The sequence below is a fragment of the Podarcis liolepis genome, assembly GCF_965112155.1.
Source record: "Podarcis liolepis genome assembly, chromosome: 4".
NCBI classification, from domain to species: Eukaryota; Metazoa; Chordata; class Lepidosauria; order Squamata; family Lacertidae; genus Podarcis; species Podarcis liolepis.
In genome coordinates, this window is record NC_139558.1 from 50,909,578 (window position 1) to 50,932,471 (window position 22,894).

Sequence of the window (22,894 nt, forward strand, 5' to 3'; positions counted from 1 at the left end):
TTAGTGTGTGCAAAAGTGTGAGAGAGCAGGCTGGAGCAGTAGGGGAGATGAGAAGCAGGGCCCTTTGCATCCCTGCTAAAGGAGCAGCTCTGCCAAAGCTCTTCCTGTCTACGAACTCTTTTCATGCCAGTTGGTTATCATAAAAAAATACTACAGCATTTAACGTTAAGAGCAAATGTCTGAGTTTGCTTCCCACTCTTTCCTCACCATCACATTTTGCTTTTGTGTCGCGTCTTTCAGGTTATATAGGCCTGCAGGCTGGTACTAATTTGATTGTGTATAAGCCACCTGAGAGTTTTTTTGACTGGAGAGTGGGGTACAAATGCTCTAAATAAACAGCAATAAGTAATAGCTGCTCTTAGTGTATTGGAGATATCAATTTTTAAACCATATCATCCTGCCACATGTTAGCATCTCTGCTGAATGTTAGCAGTGTGGCGGTGCAGTAATAAAACTGGCAGCACATTTGCAAAGCTAAGCAGGGTTCGGTATGGTATTAAACTGGATGGGGGGCACGTGTTGAGATTCCTATAGCAGGGGGTTGGACCAATGACCTGTACGGTCCCTGAGGAGGAACAGTGAATATATGTGCACTGTCCAGGTCAAGGTGCTTAGTACTCAAGGCTGGGCAGGTTATTTCAGTAGCTGAGGCAAAAAATCTCACAAGTGCCTCTCCCTGTCAGTAAAAATACAATAAATTAAATAAGTTGGTGATTGTCCATGATACCCAGAATTAGCTCCTTAAGGCAGCTCTTTTGTCAGTTGACGATGCCAGAGGCACATATCTAAAATCAATGACAAATAAGATTCAGAGCTAATTTTAAAAAACAAAACACCTAAACAGATAAAGGGTAGGTTCACATTAGCAGCATCTTATTATGAGCAGCTGTGTCTAAGTCGAGAGAGAGTGTGTGTCAAGTCATCAAAATTAACCCGGAAAGCGAGTCTTCAAGCAAAAGAACTGCGGCCCTACAACCTAGCTGAGTTCCCTGTGTCGTAATATTTCCCTTTGCCATGCAGCTCGGAGAAACCATCGGCGCAGGCTGCAGGACTGACACGCCGCCTTCTCATTGGCGGGGTGTGTCCCCCCTACGCCCCCGTCCTAGCCAATCACCGCCCGCGCTCTTTCCAAAAGAGAATGTGGGCTGGGAAAGGCTGCTTGCACACGCCGAGCAACCCTCTGCGCGGCTGGATCGGGCGCTGCTTCTCTGCTCTGCTTGCGGGGAGCGTTTCCCATCCACGCAGCTAGCCCGCTGCCCTTTCCTTCCTTTCAGGCACCCAGGTGAGTCTTGGTTTTATCCTCTCCCCGCGATTAGTAAGGAGTGGGATGCGCATCTGATCTAGGGCAATAAGTGGGCGAGGTAAGGACGAGGTGCAGGCAGCGCCAATTCTGACCGCCCCAATCGCTAGAGGACTTCTTTGTTAAGGGTGTGTTTGCGCTGGGCACATTTACTCCCCCCGCCCCGTCCCGGAGCCTTGGGGCAGCGCCTGTTTCTTCTCATTCACCTTCCGGTTGCATCATCTAGTTCTCAACAGGTGAGCTGGAAGCAGCGCCAAACGGCAGATGATGGGTTTTAATTTATTCTTGCTTGCTTTAGTGAAGGTTACTTCTCAACGAACTTTATTTCTTTAATTTTTCTTCGTTGGGGGCCAGCCTTACCTTGCTATCTCTCCAGAAAACAGCAAAACCCCATTAGGCAATGGAGGGAAAATGCTTACTAGGACAGAGGCAATAATCTTTGTTGTTGTTGTTGTTTAGTCGTTTAGTCGTGTCCGACTCTTCGTGACCCCATGGACCAGAGCAGGCCAGGCACTTCTGTCTTCCACTGCCTCCCGCAGTTTGGTCAAACTCATGCTGGTAGCTTCCAGAACACTGTCCAACCATCTCTCCTCTGTTGTCCCCTTCTCCTTGTGCCCTCAATCTTTCCCAACATATACTTCTCATGAAATCCTTTACCTAGGCTGTGTACATAACCATACATTTAAAGCATACATGCACAGTCATGGGAACTGTAGTTTACCCTTCAAAGAGCTACAGTTTCCAATATCCTTTTTTTTGGGGGGGGTGATTTACGGTAATGTATAGTGTGTACACACATGGGCATAGCAATGATTTTTGTTGGGGGAGGGGCAGGCATTTTGTTAGGGGAGGCAGAATCTCAGTTAGCTATGTATTTTTATTGATTTTTATTGATTTAGTTAGTGGGGGAGTTGCCCCTCCCTGCCTCCTTTTGGCTAAGCCCATGTGTACACAACCTGTTTCAGTTATTAAACCAAAATCAGTCTGTTTGTTATTAAAGCAAAAACAAACCACAAAAAATTGGGCATAGTTTCTGGGCTTGATTGATCATGGTGTGGGATGGGCCTCTTTTTATGTATTCTAGAAATAGATTTCTTAGGGTCACACTGTCAGTACCACCCTAAGTAATTTTGCTCTGAAATGAGCTGCACTGAATTCTGTTGGGCTTACTCCCAGGTAGGTGAACATAAAATGTTGCTAGAGCCGTTTGCACTCCCTACCAGGTGCAGATGTTATGAGTTTTAAAATGCAGTTGCAGCATTCATATTGCAGGCCTCCTTAAGCAAAACCCAATTCCAGCCTTATAAGTGAAAATGTGATTAATCTGAAATGCATAACTTAGATGAAGAACATTAACGCTGGATAGAGAATGAGTGTAGTTCTCAATTCAGTTCTACATTCTGGCCACTATGTAGGAAATGAAAAGCTGAACTTAACTCAAAAGTGTGTGACTCATTTGAGCCTACATCTTGCCGAAATGCATGGACATTAGAAACAGGATCTGCCTTGGTTGGGCATCTTGGGCAAACTCAAGTTACAAATGCCTTTTGCAGATACGATGGTTGGAGAGCTTTTCTGAAAGAGTTCAGAGGTCAAAAGATACTGGATATGGTTCCAGTCTGGCAAAATTCCAGAAATTTCTGTGGTTTCCTTTTTCTTAAAGGGATCCGTTCCTACAGTGTTTTTTTCCATTATGCCTGCAAATTCATGGTATGAGACTGAATGCTTTACCTTTTGTTGCAGGTATACCCTTTTTGCCCTGGTGAAGCAGTGATCTTAGATACTGCACGTGCTTCCCAGGAACTTTTTGTTGAAAAGGGGCAGTCATATTTAGAAGCAATTTACAAGAAAAGGTACAAGTTGTTCCTCAGGGTCCTTTCCAACTATACAATTCTATGATTCTATGAAGATAAAACAACAAATGTCCCTGAGGCTTGAAATTCTGTGACTGATTTACAGAGCATTTGTACTTGGCAGTAAGTCCCACTATGTTCTATAGGGGTTGTACCCATATAAGTGTGCCTTAAAAATCATTTGTATGCAGCTACTGTAAGTGTGGGTAAGCAAATAGTTATGTGGAAGGGAAAACATTTTTAAAGTTCCACACTGCTTTAGAAGTAAAACAGTAAACAGTGCTTTTCCTATACCTGGTTTATTCTTCTGAAGTCTTATTTGGTTAAAAAGATGCACTATCTGAGATAGTGTTTACTCTTGCTAATTATTAAGTTGTTGACGTAATATAGGTAGATTGTATATAACTCTCACATGGATCTTTGAAGATGCAGTTTGGTGAGCATGTGCCTCAGGGAATGACAAAATGAGCGTTCTTGACACACCCTCCTCAACTGCAGCATTGGAAATGTCCTAAAGACTGAAACTGAAGCTTTGTTCACACTTTCATAATCACACATTCATTGAAGATGTGGAGGGGAGGTGGGATCATCATGCTTGCTAGCTTTGCCACTGGCTGTGCTGAATGTAAGAATGTGCTCTGAGTGCATGCAACTGGAGGGTCTTCATTCTTAGTTGCAACTCCTGATCTTCAATTCAGATCCTACATTCACACAGAGCTTGTTCTCACCTGTGGGTAAATGTATCAAGGCTGGGGATAAGGTAAGCAGAAACAATCCTGGTCCCTCTTGTGCATTCAGTGAATGTGTAAATATAAAATGAGGACAGGGCTCGTGCACTTTGGGGATAGTCAACTGACAAAATAGGTGCAGAATATAATAAAATATTATGAATACAGATGGGATAAAAATGGAATATTAGTTTGAACATGCTTGTGAATTCTCAATTTTCAAATAGCACAGGACCCATGTATGTCAGAATTTTCCACACTTTTAACATTTCTTCTGTATTTGTGGGGATGAAAGAGAGCCCAGATGTGTGTGTTTGTGTGGTAATGATAGATACAGTGGTGCCCCGCAAGACGAATGCCTCGCAAGACGAAAAACTCGCTAGACGAAAGGGTTTCTCGGTTTTTGCGTTGCTTCGCTAGACGAATTTCCCTATGGGCTTGCTTCGCAAGACGAAAACGTCTTGCGCTTTTTTCTTAAAGCCGCTTGAAGAGGCGCAGTTGCGACGGACCGTGCTTCGCAAGACGAAAAACATCGCAAGACGAAAAGACTCGCGGAACGAATCATTTTCGTCTTGCGAGGCACCACTGTACCTATCTTTTGATTCCTCTCAAACAAAATGAAAATCCCAGTCTGAGTGGAAGGGATGATAAGTATTCTGTGAAATCGTTTCATGAGTTGATGGAACATGTTTGTATGATTATTGTAGCTGTTTAAGGGAATTCTATCTTGGGCATAACTTTCCAAATACTTGGATGTGGGTTTCATTGCCTATACCAGTAGATGCAGCGATAGACAAGACACCTTAGCTCAAATACTTTATTAATAGGTTGTGCATGTCCAAAGAGTTTTGTGTTGTGGTTTTGTTCTGTGGTAACTCACTTTCTGGCAAGAGCGTGTAATTGCTGTCTTTATGCCAACAAGCATTCATATGTGAAAGGTAATATAACTGCCATCTTCAACGTTGTAAAGATAACAGACATAGATATAGGTATACACAAGGTTTGAAGATGAGGCTGAAAAACAAGGTGTTTTTTTTTAATAATTTAAATCCTTTGATAAGTAATATGGCTTGCTGGTGAGATGCTTTAGAGTGTGTTTGGCTTTTGTTTGGGCCCCTCCAGACTGCTGTTTGTTTATTTTTGCGGGTGTTTTCTGCAATGTGACATCAACACAGTAGTACATTAATAGTGGATTTATCCTGGGCCATCATTCTGCTTCATTAGTTGTTCTGCAGTTCTTCCCCAATGTTACTGCATTCTTGCCTCCTGGAGGAGCAGTCTTGGGCTATAACAACAACAAAGCCCCCAGAACATGTGTGCTATGAAAAGTCACAAGATTTTAGCAGAAAATGTAATAAGGGCATGCATCTATTACAAATGCAGCAGTGTGGTCACTTTAGAGCTTTGCAGGCACAAATGGTATTCATAGAACCATGGCTTTAAATTGTGGTGCCCAGAACTGGACACAGTATTCCAGGTGTGGTCTGTCCAAGGTAGAATAGAGTGGTACTATTATTTCCCTTGATCTGGACACTATACTTCTCTTGATGCAGCTGAATAGCATTAGCTTGTTTTGCTGTGATATCACACTGTTGACTCAGGTTAAGCTTGGGTATAACAGTCCTGATAACATCATGAAAAACCCATCATGGGGAATCCTCAACATCTGGTGAGGCCCTTTTTATGAAATCTCATGGTTGAGTAAAGTCAAACTTTGGCTTTCAAGATAGTCACTAGTTTGTCAGTTCAAGATTTCACTACAAATTGATTGAACTGTTTTTATTTATTTATTTTGGTAGTAGTTTATTGTGTGCCAAAAGATCAGAGTTCTTTCTACTGTTGCAGCATTACACTGTAAAAGTCACTTCTGGCCCTGTCTTTTCAATAACTGTTCCAAAGTGGGCTGTACTGAACTTCTGACTTTTCTCTCTATCCATACATATATCAAAGTCCTTAGGTGGGTGGGCTTCCTCATTCAGTTCAGTATAGTAGGGAGGTAAGCTTTTTTTGAATACCTATCAGAGCATGTCTATTGTCCCTTTTCTCACCCAGAGTTGATCCTTCCATAAAATGAGGTAAGCTTTGTAGGTGGTGTACCTGCGTGAAAGTGTGAGAGTACGCACACAGGCTTTTTGCACTTGAAATTGCTGGTTCATATTTGAAAAGATGGTGAGAGAGTGGCTGGTGCAATCCAGTCAGATGGAGGGGGTATAAATAAAATTATCATCATTATTAAACTAATTATTATTAAGCATGTTTTAGTTTTCTGTTGGTTTTAATTTACATGCTACTTTTCTTTTGTATGTCACTTTTGAGTTCCATTTTGTAAAAAGAAATGACTACAAAGTGCAAATAATAATAATAATGTTGTTCAAAGTGTAAATATAAACCATCTGATTACTATCTGTCGAAATCCTGTTTCCCTCTCAATTCCCTGATAGCTTAGCCAACCAGTAAACAAGTAATCAAGATAGGGATTGCCTTGTGATGTTTGAGAATGCCAGGATGTTGCTTAATATATTGATTCTGCAAATTCCAGTTATGTCAATATACCATACCCTGGCTCTGTATTTTAAAAATATTGACATCAGGTGCTTTGCAGCACTTCTGCTATCCTGGAGATTTATTGACAGTTACTTGGAGCACACGAGTCATGCACAAGGTGGCATGTAGCAATGGGAAAATCAATATTTATGCAAATGCATACAAACAAACACAATTAAAGCACCTGTTAAAATATCACCCTTTCAGTGTCTCTGCCAGAAAAAGCCCGAATGATACAAATTTTTAAAAACCCGATGAAGTCAAATCTAGGAATTGGGGTTTCAGACACTGAGGGTTTGGTGGCCTACCTAAAGACATTATTGTAGTTTTTGGCACTGCAATGGAGAAACCTCTATCCAAAATGTTGATAAACACAACTTTGCTAAGAGCAGGTTTCTAGTTCTGTTCACCACCTAGGAGGGAAGGAACATCCAATTAAACTGGAAAGTAACAGTGATGGAGTCCATATCACTGACCTCATTCGAATCTGAGGAAAGTTAAAGTACTATTGAGATTTTTAATTTAAAAAATTAAGGATTTGCTGGATTTTGGAGTCCGTTTTGAAATGTGTGGCTTAATCTGAGGGCCTTATTAATGTGAAATATCTGAAGTTGCTAAGGGGCCATTAGATTTTTGTCATCAAATTGCCCACCTTTCCCGACAACTCTCATAATGGGTAGGCCAGGAACACGGAAAGGCAACATGGGAGCAGGCCCATGCAGAGCTTGCTTGAAGCCTGGGGCAGGAGTCTTGTTAGAATAAAGTTATGAACTCAAACAGGCTGCCCCCAACCCTCTGCATGGAAGAGTGATGAAATGCCATCCTTCTGGCACCATATAATTGAATCCTCCACCCTGAAATGTTCCTGGCAGCAGGCTTGTGGTTCTCTTCACGCCTCCATGGCCCACTAGTGCTAACTTGCCTTGCCCTGCCTCTAGATAAATGAAGCCCAGCTTCCCACCCAATTGGCATCTCTGCTACATGATGTGTGATCTGGGGTTTCCCCCCACAAAATTATCTTAAAATCTTTTCTTCTCATTTTACTTATATTAGGGAAGTGAACCTGTAGGGGTAACAAGAATTAAAAAACCCCAACTAAAATATTTTACAAAGATAGGCCAAGGCTGGGCAAAGTTCAGGCTTGTATCAGATCTACTGTATTTTTCCGTGTATAACACAATCCAATGTATAAGACAACCCTTATTTTTGGGAGCCCAAAATTAAGAAATTTAACAATTAAGAAAGTTATTGAGGGTTTTTCTTGGGGGGGGGGGGAGTTGCAAGAACAGTTGTTGAGCTTCTTTTGTAAGTTGGTTAAGCTGTTTTTCAACGATCCCCCCACTCTGGTTGATGGAACTGGTGCCGTAACTCACCGCATACTGATACCCACCATAAGCAGCCCCCTTGCCAATGTTCCTCACCCACCTGCCAAAGTTGGCCCATAAAGGGTCAGGGAGATAGCAATCTGGCCAGCCCCTGCTTTAGGAGATGAAGAACACATAATTATTGAGAGCAGTTGTGCATAAAAAGTATTTAACATGTGAAAACAAGGAAGATTTAAGGTAAACAACCTGCAAATGATTCCAGAATGCAGTGTTCTATCTTGTGTTATTATCTTTAGGAGATTTGTGTGTAAAGCTTTTCTTCTGGGCACACCCTCTCCAGTCATAACAGAGCCCAATATTGTTTTCAAGGTCTGAGAAGTCCTCTTATCAAACTACCAGAGTTACATCTGTGAGTCAACTGTGGGCTAGCTTTGACTTGAGACTTTCTCTAGAAATGGAAAGCAGGTGATTTTCTTCCACAATGAACTGAATTTGTGGCGCTCCACTTAAATAAATACAGCCACACAAGGTGAATTCCATTTCCGAGGTGGAGTGGTTGGTACATAAGCATTTCTGCTAAAGCATGCTCCACCCCAAGGTTTAAAGCAGAGCTTTCCAATCTTCTCATGTTGGTGACACACTTTTTAGACATGCATCATTTCACGATGCAGTGATTCAGTTTTGCGTCATTTCGCGACACAGTAGTTCAGTTTTACTAGGAAACCGGAGGTTGAACTATTCCCTTTCCAGCCCCTGGAGGAGCGTGGGGTGTGTTCGCGTGACACACCTACACACTGCAGCCGACACACTAACGTCTTGCAACACACAGTTCAGAAAGCTGTTCACAATTCAATTCAAGCTGTACCGTTCTAAGATGCAGAATGGGAAATCACATCTTGGGACGGTCCCCAACAATGAAGTTTTGAAAATCCCAGTACATAAAACTAGCACATCAGAGCAAGTCCTACCTATCACTTTTTTCTCAGATGCAATGCTTTCCTACAAGCAGGGACAGGCCTGTTAAACTACCCACCAACTAATGTTTGACATGGGCCTTGTGCTGAATTTAGCAGAGACTGAAGGTCCAGTAAAATTGGGCCATCTTGCTGACTTGCTGCCACACAAACCTAAAGCAAAGGCTGATCCCTAGTGTGATCACCAATAGAGGCTTTTGTTCTGCCCTTCCCTAATAAAGCCCCTCAGCTACTTGTTACGATTTGCTTGTCTTTCTATGATTCTCCTCTCTGTGCTAGACACACACAGTTCCTTTCTGATAGAGACTTGTTTTCTGTACTCCTGACCATCTTTGTTCTCTTTGTCTGAACCCATCCCATCATTTTAAAAATGCATCACTCAGAACTAGACAGTTCTCCAGGCTGACTAGAGCAGAATAAAGTGCAGCTATTACTTTGTGTGTCCTGGAAACAATCTGTTAACCCAGCCTGCTGTCGCATTAGCGCTTTGCAGCTGTGTCACGCTGCTGACTCATGTTCAGCACTGACCAGCTGCAATCCTGAGGTCATTTTCACATGTCTGACTGTCAAGACGCTTTACCCAATCCTATACCTATGTATCTTATTTCTAAATCATTTAATTACCTCAGTGCAGACCTTTGCATCGGACTCATATTTTTAAAGGAGTTCAGTTACATGTATTTAAAATCCCACTCTTTTAGCCAAGAAAGACTCCCAAAGCAAGCTAAGGATTCTCACACAGAAAGACAGAGATAGATGTTGCCCTCAGATTACAATCTTAAAAGACACAGAACAAAGTGAGCATGGATTGGGAGGCAGGAGGAAATAATTTCAAGTTCTTAGTTACAGTTTGTTCTAACAGAGCATGTACCTAAGATGTGAGATGCAACAGTTCAAAGAGTGGAGGCACTAAAAGTTGCTGCAGTCTTAGCTGCAGCAATAGGTAGATTCTGCAACACTTCTCCCGCCTCCTCCTCCTCCTCCTCCTCCAATCTGATGTTAATCATAGAGCTGGTAGGGACCACCAGGGTCATCTAGTCCAACCCCCTGCAATGCAGGAATATTTTGCCCAATGTGGGGCTCAAATCCACAACCCTGAGATTAGGAGTCTCATGCTGAGTGAGCTGTCCTGGGAGCCCAGCAGTCAGGTGACAGTTTTGCAGGCTGTTTTTTTTCCTTTTTCCTATACAGTTTCACGCTTTTCTATATATCGGACCCCAGGACAGTGGAGGGAAGGGAAATGCTTTAATTTCTCATTTCTCTTCTTCCCCGCCAGCCCAGTTTGTTGCTCTCCCCTGCTTCCACATTGCTACTTCTTGCCACAGAGCGTTGCATGCAGTGCCAGGATAATATCGTAAATACCAACAAGATTTTGGAACGACTCCCAGGCTCCTTAATATAACTGATTAACCTTAGGAAAGAGATATCCCAAATCTGTTTGGCAAGACCCATGCTATGAGTGGAGCTGAGATTACACACCCTTAAGGCCATAAATGTCATGCAAAGTGTGATGACTTCGGCTTCTGTACACTGATACACTGAATGCCACTCAAGTGGGTATTGCATAATCTTGGCACGCAGAAGGCATTACTATGAAGTAACTGAGATCCTCCTAGTATCGTTTGCAACTGCCATGGAAGTCGTAGGGCATAAACAGAAGATGGATATAGAAGGGTCTATATCAGGGACGGGGAACCCGGTGCCCTCCAGGTATTGCTGGAGTCCAGTTGCCATTACCTCCAGCCAGCATAGCCAGTGGTTGGGGATGATGGGAGCTGGAATCCAACAAAATCTGGAGAGCTACAGGTATATATGGAAGCACATTGTCCTGACCTGGAGCAATGAGGACAAGCAACTGGGTTTTAATTATTTATTAGTGAACCCGGTTATATCAGCTCCTAATGTGCAAGTGATATACAGCAATACTCCCACTAACTACGACTTGTGTCCTGTGCCTGTCTTCGCCCATTTGGAGCAATGGGATATATCTACCCCCAGTTCCTCCTTAAAAACCCTTGGCTGATGCTCTGTATTCAAAATGAGCCAGGCACCAGGCACAGTTTGCACCTATCAGCCACTTGCTGATAGTGAAGATACCTGGGTGCCAGGATGGTGTCTGACAGCTCCATCATCTGGAGGTGCATACCTGGGGATCCTTGGATCTAGACTGTTTTCACACACTCATACGACATCTTGTATAATTCTATCAGTTACATTTTATCTGCATAATCGGAATGAATTTCAGGAACCAAAATGCTTTTTCTGTGCAGCAGGAACAGTGAAAAACATGATAGTTAATTGGTGTCGCTTGTCTCCACCTACCCCACCCCACTGCCCTGCTCAACAGTTGGAAGAATAGTCCTACTTTATTAATAGTCCGTGTCACCATTAAGAAAAAGAGATAGGAATAGGCCAATATATATGCGGATGGTCCCTGGGTCAAGGGACTTAGCTTCTTTAAGTTCTCAGAGCTCTTAACCTAGGCTGCCATCTGAACTAGCCAGAGGTTAAACTGATAATCACATCCAGTGATTGCAAAATAAGACTTTTCACAAATGTTGAAGTACAATTCAACTGCCAGTCCAGTGGGCTTCTGCATAGAGAGAATATGATGGGGTGAGGTGTGTCTCGCCACAGGCAACAGAATGTCTTGTGCCAGTTTAAACTGTCTCAGTATTCTTTTGGCAACTGGCAAGTTAATGTTACCCAAGGTGTGGAGCATCAGGTGTGGGCCCTGAATGTGCCTCTCTTTCTCTCTGGCCCTCTGAAGACTCCTCAGACCACACATCCCTGGATCCTTTTCGCACCCTGGTGTTTTTGCTTGGCTAGAGTGTAGCCTTGAACTTGGGTGATGTCTCGTGCTTCTCTGGATGGAAGATACAGAGAAACTAGCCTGTTGTTCAGAGGGAAAATTTATATCAGTTTATAAATTTATATCAGTTGTTCCACCTACGGTTTCATCTGACCCTGCCCTGCCACTAGAATCTGGCCCGCAGATATTTGCCCAGAAGGAAATGTGACCATCATGTCAGAAAAGGTCTCCTCCCTCCCCTCCTTACTCTATAAGAGTTGTGGACCTTTTTATTCTTATCCAAAAGAGCAAGCTGCGACACAATATGCCAGGCAAAGCAAATGAAAGTTTGTTTTTTCAGTAATCACCCTGCTACAAAGCAAGCTCAAGGTCTTTCACAACAGCTTTAATCTAGAGCTCTGGTTTTGGAATTGGCAACTCTCTTATCTAGAAACACCCCCGTGATAATTCCACAAGGATCTCAGTGCTGTGTATGATCAAAGGCTGTCTTAATTCTAAGTACAATACACCTATGCACTACTTTACTGTATGTTGCTAGTATCTATTGCCATCTATTGTCCAAAAGATGTTTCATGTTGAGGTTCATCTGGGGATTTTAAGGTAAGAAGGGGAGTTGCCATGGGAAAATGCCTGACGTAAGGCTTCTTCAAATTGGCCAGTTACTCCCTCACTTCTTAGACTTGGCCAGTGAAAATAGGGCAAAGCATGAAGGCCACTTATGAGATGAGCTAGTGGCTTTATATGAGAAGGAAATAAGAAATAAACTTTCCCCTGCTTCCTTTGCAAAGCCTTTTTTCTGGTTACATTTGCATAATTGTTATAATTAATGACTGACAAGTGCAGGAAGTGGATTCAAGATGGCTCCCAGCGGGCCAATGCTCTACTTGCTACATGATTGGTCACTTACTAAGGAGAATATGAAGGTTCTTCAGAATGCAGTAGAGAAGTCTCAAACTTCAAGTGAAATGCCGCTTTGTAAAAGCATTTCACTTCACAACCCCACAGTTTAGTCTGGCAAACCGTTATGTGGGGCAATGCAGAAGCTTTTTAGTGGATCTGGAATTTAGGAATTTGTAGGCTGACCTACCTTGTTCCTTGTCGCTCTAAGACTTGGCTCTGCAAATATCTATTCAGGTAAAATTTGCGCTTAAGGTTGCAACTTCTCCCCCTTGGCAGAAGGGGGCCCTTTTATGACAGAAGGATATAGCCTTCTGTGATCTTGCTTCTGAATCGGCGCAAATGGGTGTTGAGAGGTAGTGAGAAGAGGGTGCTGCCAAATTATCCATGTCTGCTGACAATTATGGAGTCAATCTCCAGAAATGCACCAATTCTAGAAGATTCCAAGTAGTGTCTTGCTTGGGAGTATTTTGTGCACTTTATTATTTGTCCAGGGGCAGCATTTCCTAGTACACTTGAAGTTTCTAGTTCTAGATTTTCCAGTCTTTCAGGCTTTAATTTTGCTGTTGATTATTTATTGATATAACTGGGCCTTTTAACCTCTTGTTTCCTGAGATCTTGGAGAAAAGCATTGCCTGTTGCGTGTAGTATAATAAGGGAAATAACATTTTCTTTCAGGTCACATAAGTCATATTATAGGACAATTTGCAAGATGATCATGGGAGCTGAAAGGAAAGGTTACAACATTTGGCCGTTTTTAGGGCAAGTAAAGGAGGCTGGGGGACATGGTAGAGATACATAAAACTCTACCTGGTGTGGAGAAAGTGAACAGAGAGACATTTTCCTCCCTTGTACTATTAGACCAGGGGACGTGGGTGGCGCTGTGGGTTAAACCACAGAGCCTAGGACTTGCTGATCAGAAGGTTGGCGGTTCGAATCCCTGCAACGGGGTGAGCTCCCGTTGCTCGGTCCCAGCTCCTGCCAACCTAGCAGTTCGAAAGCACGTCAAAGTGCGAGTAGATAAATAGGTACCGCTCCGGCGGGAAGGTAAACGGCGTTTCCGTGCTCTGCTCTGGTTCTCCAGAAGCGGCTTAGTATGCTGGCCACATGACCCGGAAGCTGTACAGCGGCTCCCTTGGCCAATAAAGCGACATGCACGCCGCAACCCCAGAGTTGGTCATGACTGGACCTAATGGTCAGGGGTACCTTTACCTTTACTATTAGACCTGGCATCATCCAGTGAAGCTGAAGGCCAGAGGTTTGGGGACAGACAAAAAGAAATACTTTTTCATGCAGTCTGAAGTTATCTATGTAACTCACTGTCACAAGATGTAGTAAGGGGTTTAGACAAATTCATGGGGCCTCAGGTGATCAATGGATCCTTGTCCTGATGGCTGTGCACTGCCTCCACTGCTGGGGCTCTGGGGAGAGTTCTGTTTGCGCCCAGGTTCTACTTTGGAGCTTCTAGTTTTGGCATCTAGTTAACCACTGTGAGAACAAGATGCTAGACTACATGGGCCATTGGCCTGACCCAGCAAGGGTCTTCTTTTGTTCTGTTCAATATTGGGAATTGTGCGATCAGAACCAAGGTAGGGAAATGAATTCCAGATGAACTAGTCTAGAATTTGTAAAAACCGTGGAAGGTGTCCCCCCCCCCCGCCCCCTTAATTTACTGAGATGTTCCTGGTGTGTGAGAGAGAATCGTTATCAGGATTGGAGAGGGTACAGCTCTGTGTTAGAGCATATGCTTTTCATGCAGAAGGTTCCAGAGTTTAACCTTGGATTCCCCAGCTGGAAAAAGGACTGGGTACCAGCTCGATGGTGATGGGAAGGCATTTGTCTGAGAGCCACTGCCTATGAGAGTACAGTCGTACCTTGGATCCCAAATGCCTTGGTACTTGGACGTTTTGGCTCCTAAATGCCGCAAACCCAGAAGTGAGTGTTCCGGTTTGCAAACATTCTTTGGAACCTGAACGTCCGGTGCAGCTTCCGATTGGCTGCAGGAGCTTCCTGCAGCCAATCGGAAGCCGTGCTTTGGTTTCCAAATGTTTTGGAAGTCGAACGGACTTCCAGAATGGATTCCGTTCGACTTCCAAAACGACTGTAACTAGTACTGGGCTAGATGGATCAGTTGTCTCACGTACAGTAAGGGCATGTCATTTTAGGTGGTAAAACTTATTTTTTTGCATTTATTGACAATTACTGTATTTTGCCTAATGGCGAGTGAAAATTTCATTAGTCCCTTTCTTCCCTTGAGGTCACAATGCCATCGTTTCCCACAGAAGCCGGGATGGACACCTTGGCTTGCTCTCACTTCTCAGCCAGCTGCACACCCAATGGAATTCCGGAGAAGGAGCCTTGCACCTCCCCAGAGAAGGAGAGGAAGTGGATCAGGCCTGACATTCCAAGCAAGTGTACCTGGGAGCTTGGGAAATCTCCTTCTGAGTCGCCCCATCGCCATGTTGCAAGGTAAGCTGCCATTCAATAGAACCGCAAACTGAAGTCTGATTAGCTTTGGTAGTTAGAATCCAGTGCGCTCGTTTGGTTTGATACTTTGCAAGCCATGTTCAGGTGCTGGTGGATATTGCTGTGGGGTTTACAGTTGTTTCCCATCCCTGCTCTATGTTCCTGTGTCTTTCTGGTTTAGATCCGAGACTCCAAAAATTATGCCAGATATCCTCAAGAAGATCGGCGATACTCCCTTGGTGCGAATCAACAAAATTGGGAAGCTCTTTGGACTTAAATGTGAACTTTGTAAGTATCTTCTGGTTAGCTGGAGTTGTAAATGCAAACATTTGACTGTAAAACCCACTGGCCAGTTTTAAAGACAAATACAGCACTGGGCTGATTCAGAGCTGATATTTCAAAAGCCTTTTGTTTTGTCACCTGTGTTAAATTATATTTCTTTAATTTTACTTCTGTCATTTGTAGACTGCCCAATTGACAATGTCCTCTGGACTGACATAAACCAGAAACAATAAAAAGAAGCCCAGAAAAATAAAATATAACTAATCACAGTACAGAACTAACTAAATAAATAAACTAGTAGTGCCAAAATGATACCGAATGAATAGTTAGTGGGTGTTGTCTGCAACGAGGTGCAAAGGAAGTGGGGAGCTATTCCTGCACCATGTGTGTTTGTGCACCCAGCGAGGCTATAAATTGGCCAGGTGCATTTTCCCCCTGAAAGAGAGCTAGACATTAAAAGCTGACGTGTCCCCTGTTTTTGATAAACAGGGGAAAAAATGAAACCTAGTTGAAACATAGTCTTTGTGCTTTCCAGTGGCAAAATGTGAGTTTTTCAATGCTGGAGGGAGTGTGAAAGACCGGATCAGCCTAAGGATGGTAGAAGATGCTGAAAGGGATGGGGTTCTGAAACCTGGAGATACCATTATCGAACCAACGTCAGGAAACACAGGTACGGTTGCTTGGGAGTGAGATCAATTGTAGTGTGACTCTGGGCTGTGTTGTTGGGCATAGCAGTAATGCAGACAGGAGAATAATAGGACAGGGATTGCTGAACAGGTATCTGGGGAGCTTTATTTCTCCCCAAAATGGAAACATCATGACGGATATGAGAACATTAAGCATGTACTTAATGCTCTCCCATGGAAGTCAGTGAGATAATCAAGCAATATCTCTGGTGTAAAGTCATGGAGCTCTTTGTGTTTACCAAACTGAATGAGAAACACTGTCAGAGCTAGTTTTCCCAACAGTTTACCTTTTAGAATCTATGTTCACTTGCAATTTTTTTTAAAAAGGAAACTCATCCTTCTTTTAACCATTTCCAGTCCTCTATTAGATTATGCTTTCAACAGAGCTGTGGAATGTTACTCATTCGTATAGACACAATGTGATATCACATCCAGAGGCGAAAACAAGTATGGAGAAAGCTTTAGTTGTCCTTATACGCTGGTACAGTATAATGGTTAAGGACATGAACTATGAGCTGGAAGGTCCCTTGTGTGAATCACATTAATTCAGCCTTGAATTCACTTGATAGCTTTTACTGCTTCTCTGTCAGACCCCCCCCCCCCCCAAATCATCAGGATGTTATATAAACAGCAAATGTCGCCTGATCCTTTTCATTGAAAGCCTTGGAAACGGTTACATCAAAGTGTTGCTTGAAAGCCAAGGACTGATGTTGTGGTTTAATTGATCAGAAGTTGTTCAGGGGCCTTTGAATTCTTCAGTTCCTTGATGCTCCACTTAAAACTCAGCAGTCAAGTCAGAGAAGGTAAACCAATGGTAACCAGAGCTGCCATGACACCTCTGGCTGCAGAGAGACATTGTGAAATCAGAGCTGATTGGCATCAATAAATGAGGGTCATGCAGAGAGGAAGAAATGGAGGGGGCAGTTGAAAGGCTGAAGAAATCAGTGAACACAGAGGAGCTTTTAAAGGGGAACAGAACCATGATCTGTTGTAATGACAGGGCCTAAGCTAATCTGTAACATGGGGGCATTGTAAGGATTACTGAGCAATGTATATGAACAGATAGCGTTTCCTACCTAAATGGTAAGCAGTCTTATTGGATTAGCTTTTCACTCTTCTCTTGGGAATCTTCCAGTGCTGCATAATTCCGCAAACATATTAGAACATCAATACTGCTTTTGTTAAAAAGAACAGTGTGATCTTTGGCATCTCTTAAGATCTAAGGTTGTACCTCTTGTTCTCCTACACTCTCAGAAAACACAGACCGCTCTGTTGTGGTTCTGTTCTGCACAGGCCGAGTTTAGAGTGTTATGATTGTGTTACATACAAGTGGACATAAAACTTCACAGCAGGCAGTTGTCCTTGTAGTTGAAACAGCCTTAGTTTTTACAGTGAATGTATTGAATGCTTTCTCGTCAGTCTCTGAAATGGTACCTTCCAGTGGTTAGCGATATTGCCCCCTGATGTCTGGGGGAAAGTTGAAGCAGGATGTAATCCTAAACTGCCATGTGTGTTGGGAGAGAAGCATCCACACAACTAGAAGTGTCTTGAAAGCTTTTTTAACTACAGCCAGAAACTTGGCTAAACAGGCAGTCTGCTTGTTAATATAAAAATGGCTTGTTCTATCAGTATGAGTACCCAGTTGGTCCAGAATGGCAGGGCATACATTTCAGGGATGTCACAACTCAGTGGTAGAACATATGCTCTGCCTACAGAAGGTCTCAGGCTCAAATCCCTGGCATCTCTAGAAAAGACTGGAAAAGGTTCCTTTCTGAGTACCTGGAGAGACACATCAGTTGGTGTAGACCTGCCTTCCCCAAACTGGTACCCTCTCAGATGTTTTGAACCACATCTCCCAATATCTTTGACCATTGACCATGGTGGCTGGGACTGTTAGTAACGCTAGTCAAAAACATCTGCAGCGCACTAGCTTGGGGAAGACTGATATAGACAGTACTATACGACATAGGCAACTAGTTGGACACTGTATAAGGCTGGTTCCTCTGCTCCTGCAAGTAAAGAGTTTTAAAATATAAATGTGTGGCTTCCTTTAGTGATGCATTTCCTTGGTTCCAGGGATCGGACTGGCTTTGGCAGCTGCAGTGAAAGGCTACCGCTGTATCATCGTCATGCCAGAGAAAATGAGTATGGAGAAGGTCAGAGCTGCTTATCATTTCAGATGCTTACAAATCGTCACTTGTTGTGTAATTGGTTAACTGGGACATCGTTAGCCAGCAACGCAGATAGCTGCATATGGGGTAGATGCTGTTTAATATGGTAGTTCTCAGACTTGCTGTTTCAGTGAGGTAGCAAAATGTTTAAAGAGGTTCAGAATTTGGACTGACATTCAGTATTTTAAGTTTAGACTGGCATTACGCTGGGAGTAAAATAGCTAACATCTGAATTAATACATAGTGAAAGCCACTCAAAGTCTTATAGCTTAAAGTTTAATTTCCCCATTGCTCGGGTGTTGTGTGGTTCATTTCACAAATTTGTTTTTTTGAAATCAGGTGGATGTTTTGCGTGCTCTTGGGGCAGAAATTGTGAGGACTCCAACTACTGCTAGATTTGACTCTCCAGAATCTCATGTTGGCGTGGCGTGGAGACTGAAAAATGAAATCCCTAATTCCCACATATTGGATCAGGTAAAGAGGCAGAAGGAGAGAAGTACTTCAGATAGCTAGGTCCTAAGTGGAATACAGTCCTTTTCATTCATCGTTCTAATTTCTCACTGAAGCTGATAAGTTATAATTCCCAATTCTCAGGCAAAGGGATGGAAAAGTCCTTGCCTGAAACCCGGGACAGCCTTCACAGGTCAATATAGACCAGTCTTCCCTGACTTGGTGCCTTCCAAGTATTTTGGACTACTCATCCCATCAACATCAGTCGGCATGACTAATGGTCAGTTATGATTGGAACTGTAGTCTAAAACATTTGGAGTGGTACAGGTTGGGAAAGGCTGATGTAGACAATACTGAGCTAATAGAACCAATGGCTTGTTTCATTATAAGTCAGCTTCCTATATAATCTTAAGTCAATTGGACTAAAGTTAATTGCACTTAACTTGTCCTCCAACTCATACACAATTGTCATCCTGTGGGTGGGGCTCTCTTGTGGGCTAGTTAGCCACTGAAGAGGAGCAAGCATTGGTGGTACGTAAGGAGCTTGAACACCTCTAAAAAAAAAAATTAAGTTAAGTGGTGCTGAGACTATAATTGGAACTCCCTTCCTATTGCTATCTGATAAGTGCCTTCACTGTATTCTTTTTGTTGCCTGCTGAAGACATTTTTATTTACACAAGTCTTCCCAGGCGTTTAGAAAGTGTGTATGAGTTCTACTTTGTTTTAGCCTATTCTGTTGTGGATTAAACTTTTGGTATGTTTTAAATTATGGTTGTGTGCATTTTAGTGAGCATTTTATTGTTTTATCTTTTTTGTAAACCACTTTACAAAATCAAGCGGTATGTAAATTTTATGAAATAAAATAATAGTACTTTGGCAAAGAAATACCCCATGTTCTACTCTGGGGGTATATCAGGGACCAGGGCCTTCTCAGCAGTGGCCCAAAATTCCAGAAACCAGATCCATGGAAGATCAGGCAGGTGCTATTTGTAGAGACTTTCAAGTGGGCTTGAAGACTTTCGCTCCCTCTCTGTAACTTTCTGTGGATGAGGTAAATTAAATTGTCAAGATAATGTCCTAAATTGAAACATGGGGAACTCTCTTCTACTGAGTCAGGCCACTGGTCATCTAGCTCAGTTTTGTCTACTGGCAGCTGCTCTCCAGAGTTTCAGGCAGTTTTTCCCAGCCCTGTCTCAAAACACCAGGAATTGAACCTGGCTCCTTTTGCATGTGCTCTGTCATTGAGCTATGGCCCTTCCTGGTAGCATGAGGATTTGGGGTGGTGGGTTGTTCTTGTGTTTACTTTTTAGATTATTATTAAATGGGCTTGCTTTTGATGGTACTGCTTTTTGCTATTGTATACTGCTTTGTGGAGGATTCTTCCTTTAAAAAGCAGCTTATAGATTTATTAAACATTTAAGTCCACGTGTGTTCCAGCAACAGCCCTCTTTGTAAACTTGCCAGACTGTTGTTTTTCTACATTTTCCTTTCATTTTTCAACATAGTACCGCAACGCCAGCAACCCCCTGGCCCACTACGATTCCACGGCTGAGGAGATCCTGCAGCAGTGTGATGGTATGTTCTGCCGGCGGGTAACTCTTGGGCCCCTCATCCTAGATGCTTTGAGAAAAGGGGGGTTCTGGTAAATTACAAGGCTGCTATAGGGCCAGGATGCATAGACATGGTATCAGTGGGTGTCCAACAGCCCCCAAGCAACTTTTCTCCTGCAAGTTTGCCATGCCCGATAATTAGAGTTGGAAGGGACCCCGGGGGTCATCTAGTCCAACCCCCTGCAATGCAGGAATCTCAGCTAAAGCATCCATGACAGATGGCCATCCAATCTTTGCTTAAAAACCTCAAGGGACGGAGAGTCCACAACCTCCCAAGAAGTGCTATGACATCTTTTAATTTGCATGGTGCTCTAATGGCTGGAACCAAGATGAGGCTTCAACATTGCTATAACTTAGCAATTCCACAGCACATCCCGGTGCATAACATATTTTACAATTCTTATCTTAAATTATTCTCAAAATAGCTCTCTGTGGCTGGTTAGGCTCGGTGCCAATTAACACGTTGCAACAAAGCGGATGTACTACCATGTATTTGTGTCACTGGGTAAATGAGGTACATGTCCGCTTCACACATTATCAAGTACGCCCTAAATGGAGCATTGCATGAGTGTGGGGTGGACCTGCGACATCCACAACATGTGAACCAGTAGCTAGAGACAGTGCTTTGCCTAAAACCATCGGTGGAGCTTTGTGCCAGAGCAAAGATTTAGATATTGGTTTCCCATCTTGAAAGCCCATATCTATAGCTCTAAATGAATATCTCATAGTTCCATAGATACAGGATTATTGTTTCATTTGCTTATGTATTATTACATGCCCTAGGCTTTCAGGACCTGGCAGGCCAGACAGATTAGTTAAGAAATACATATTAGTAAATAAATACATTTGCTGGCATTTGCCTATAGGGTGGAAATGCGAATCTAGGATTCACATAATCTATGGATTCTCTCTTATGTTTATGCAATTAATCTGGGCTCCAGTTGATGTTTTGGGGCATTGTAGGGGGTTGGACTAGGTCATGTTCACAGTACAGTCGTACCTCTACTTACGTATTTCTCTGGATACAGAATCTTCGGGTTACGGACATGGCAAACCCAGAAGTGTATACTTCCAGGTTTCGCCGTGCACGCATGTGCAGAAGCACGCCTCTATTTACATAATTTTCAGGGTGCGAACGGACCCCCGGAACGAATTAAGTTCGTATCTGGAGGGTCCACTTTATAACCTATTGCATTTCTTGTATTTGCTAGCTTAAGGCCAGTAGAGGGAGCTCCCACATAGCATTTTTGTCTGATGAAATGTGTTTCTTCTGCCTGTGCCATACTGAGGCAAAAACCCTTATACCAGAATTGGCTAAAAGACTGTATCCATTCAGATTTGTGTCTTTAATTCTTTTTGGCCACTTCAACTGTACACATGTTTCTGCCTCTCTGATAGGTCACGTAGACATGATTGTAGCTGGAGCGGGTACGGGAGGCACCATCACTGGCATTGCCCGAAAACTAAAGGAGAAATGCCCTGAATGCAAAGTAAGTCCCAGGCTAGGGCAGGCATCTCAATCACTGCTTCATCATTTTCCATTGTTTATGGATTTATGTGATCCCGTGCCTTATTGGGGTATAGGGAGTCTCATGAGCCTTGTGTTTTCTTCACCCTGCTGTGTTATCTCTGTTTGTGAAGCCTTCTGTTCTCATGTTCCAGGATAGGCCCAGGCAGACAGGAATTTCTGCCCTTAAAGAGGCACTGGGACCTGTGAAGACAGGCTTCTCTCGACCAGAGTTTGCTTCCATTCTGTTCTATGGCTCCTGGGGTGACAGCCTTCACCATGCACACAGATCTGCCCCCAAAATGGAGCTCATTAGCAGTCATGGTGCCTGGGAAAAGCACTGTTGTTGCCATGATGACATGGATTGCCACCAGCTATATCATTGATTGCTGCCTGTTCACTTGCTATTTGCATTTTTATCCTCGTGTGTGTATGTCTAAGGAAAGTTGGGACTACTTGCACAGGCAGAACATTCTTATGTAGACCAGCTCATTATGTTCATGTTAAGCATTCTTGATGCAAGAGTGTCCTTTATACTGTTGCACACCTTGCGTACGGCAGTCTGGTCATCACTTATTCCTTATCCTTAAATATGCACCTGGAAACCCACAAGGGAAAAGCAGTTGAGGAACGATTCTGAGCAGAAAACCAGCAGTCAAGGATAGGGTCAAGTACACCCCAGAGCCAGTTGCCTTGACATGGATGTTGAAATCATCTACAACCAGCAATCCAGGGGTTCCTCAACACCAGCTCTTAGACCAGCTTTGTCAGTTCAGGCAGGGAGACTCTAGCAAGGTGGGCAATAAACCAACAGAATCCCTAGTCTATTCTGATTGCCCAATGCCAGGAACACAAACTCTAGATCAACCTCCCAAACTAGACAGAAATTCCTATACTTTTAAAAATTTGGGCAGAATTGTGTGAAATTTGCCAGCAAGGTCACCCCTTTGGAGAATGTGAATACTACCAATTTTGAGAAAGATGTCTCAAAGAATTTAATAGTTTTATTGTGTCCAACATAGGCATTTCATCCTCACAGGAAACAGAATAATTAGTAGAATCTTAAGAGTAATAAAACACGCTGGACATCTTGTATCCTGTACTGTGATTCCTTACAAAATTATTTGAGTGATATAGAGATGTATGTCACTGAGCACATAATATCATGTTTCTGTCTGTATCACCTGTTGGGGTTATATATATGTAATGAGAGCTAGCATCTGAATGGGATCCAGAGCACACTTGTTGACATTCGCCCTTTCACTAAGCCAAATGAAAGCAGTGTAGGA

At 43.0% G+C, this 22,894-nt stretch overlaps 1 protein-coding gene across 19 annotated transcripts in view; it reads left to right on the forward strand.

Annotated features, from left to right (window-relative positions):
- The first annotated feature begins 999 nt into the window (after positions 1 to 999).
- Positions 1,000 to 22,894, forward strand: part of LOC310705751 (cystathionine beta-synthase-like) — a 38,131-nt gene continuing 16,236 nt past the window's right edge. For 4 of the 19 annotated variants that reach the window (XM_083500544.1, XM_083500557.1, XM_083500556.1 and 1 more), the window contains exons 1-8: positions 1,149 to 1,279; positions 14,689 to 14,902; positions 15,081 to 15,187; positions 15,717 to 15,851; positions 17,944 to 18,023; positions 18,378 to 18,512; positions 19,994 to 20,063; positions 21,497 to 21,588. In XM_083500544.1, coding sequence (XP_083356670.1) covers positions 14,697 to 14,902; positions 15,081 to 15,187; positions 15,717 to 15,851; positions 17,944 to 18,023; positions 18,378 to 18,512; positions 19,994 to 20,063; positions 21,497 to 21,588 — 825 coding nt within the window. In that variant the 5' untranslated portion in view covers positions 1,149 to 1,279; positions 14,689 to 14,696. Of the gene's footprint in view, positions 1,283 to 3,048; positions 3,277 to 3,588; positions 3,914 to 11,734; positions 11,762 to 14,688; positions 14,903 to 15,080; positions 15,188 to 15,716; positions 15,852 to 17,943; positions 18,024 to 18,377; positions 18,513 to 19,993; positions 20,064 to 21,496; positions 21,589 to 22,894 lie in introns of those variants that run through there. The other 15 variants (XM_083500555.1, XM_083500558.1, XM_083500560.1 and 12 more) reach the window with 9 other exon arrangements.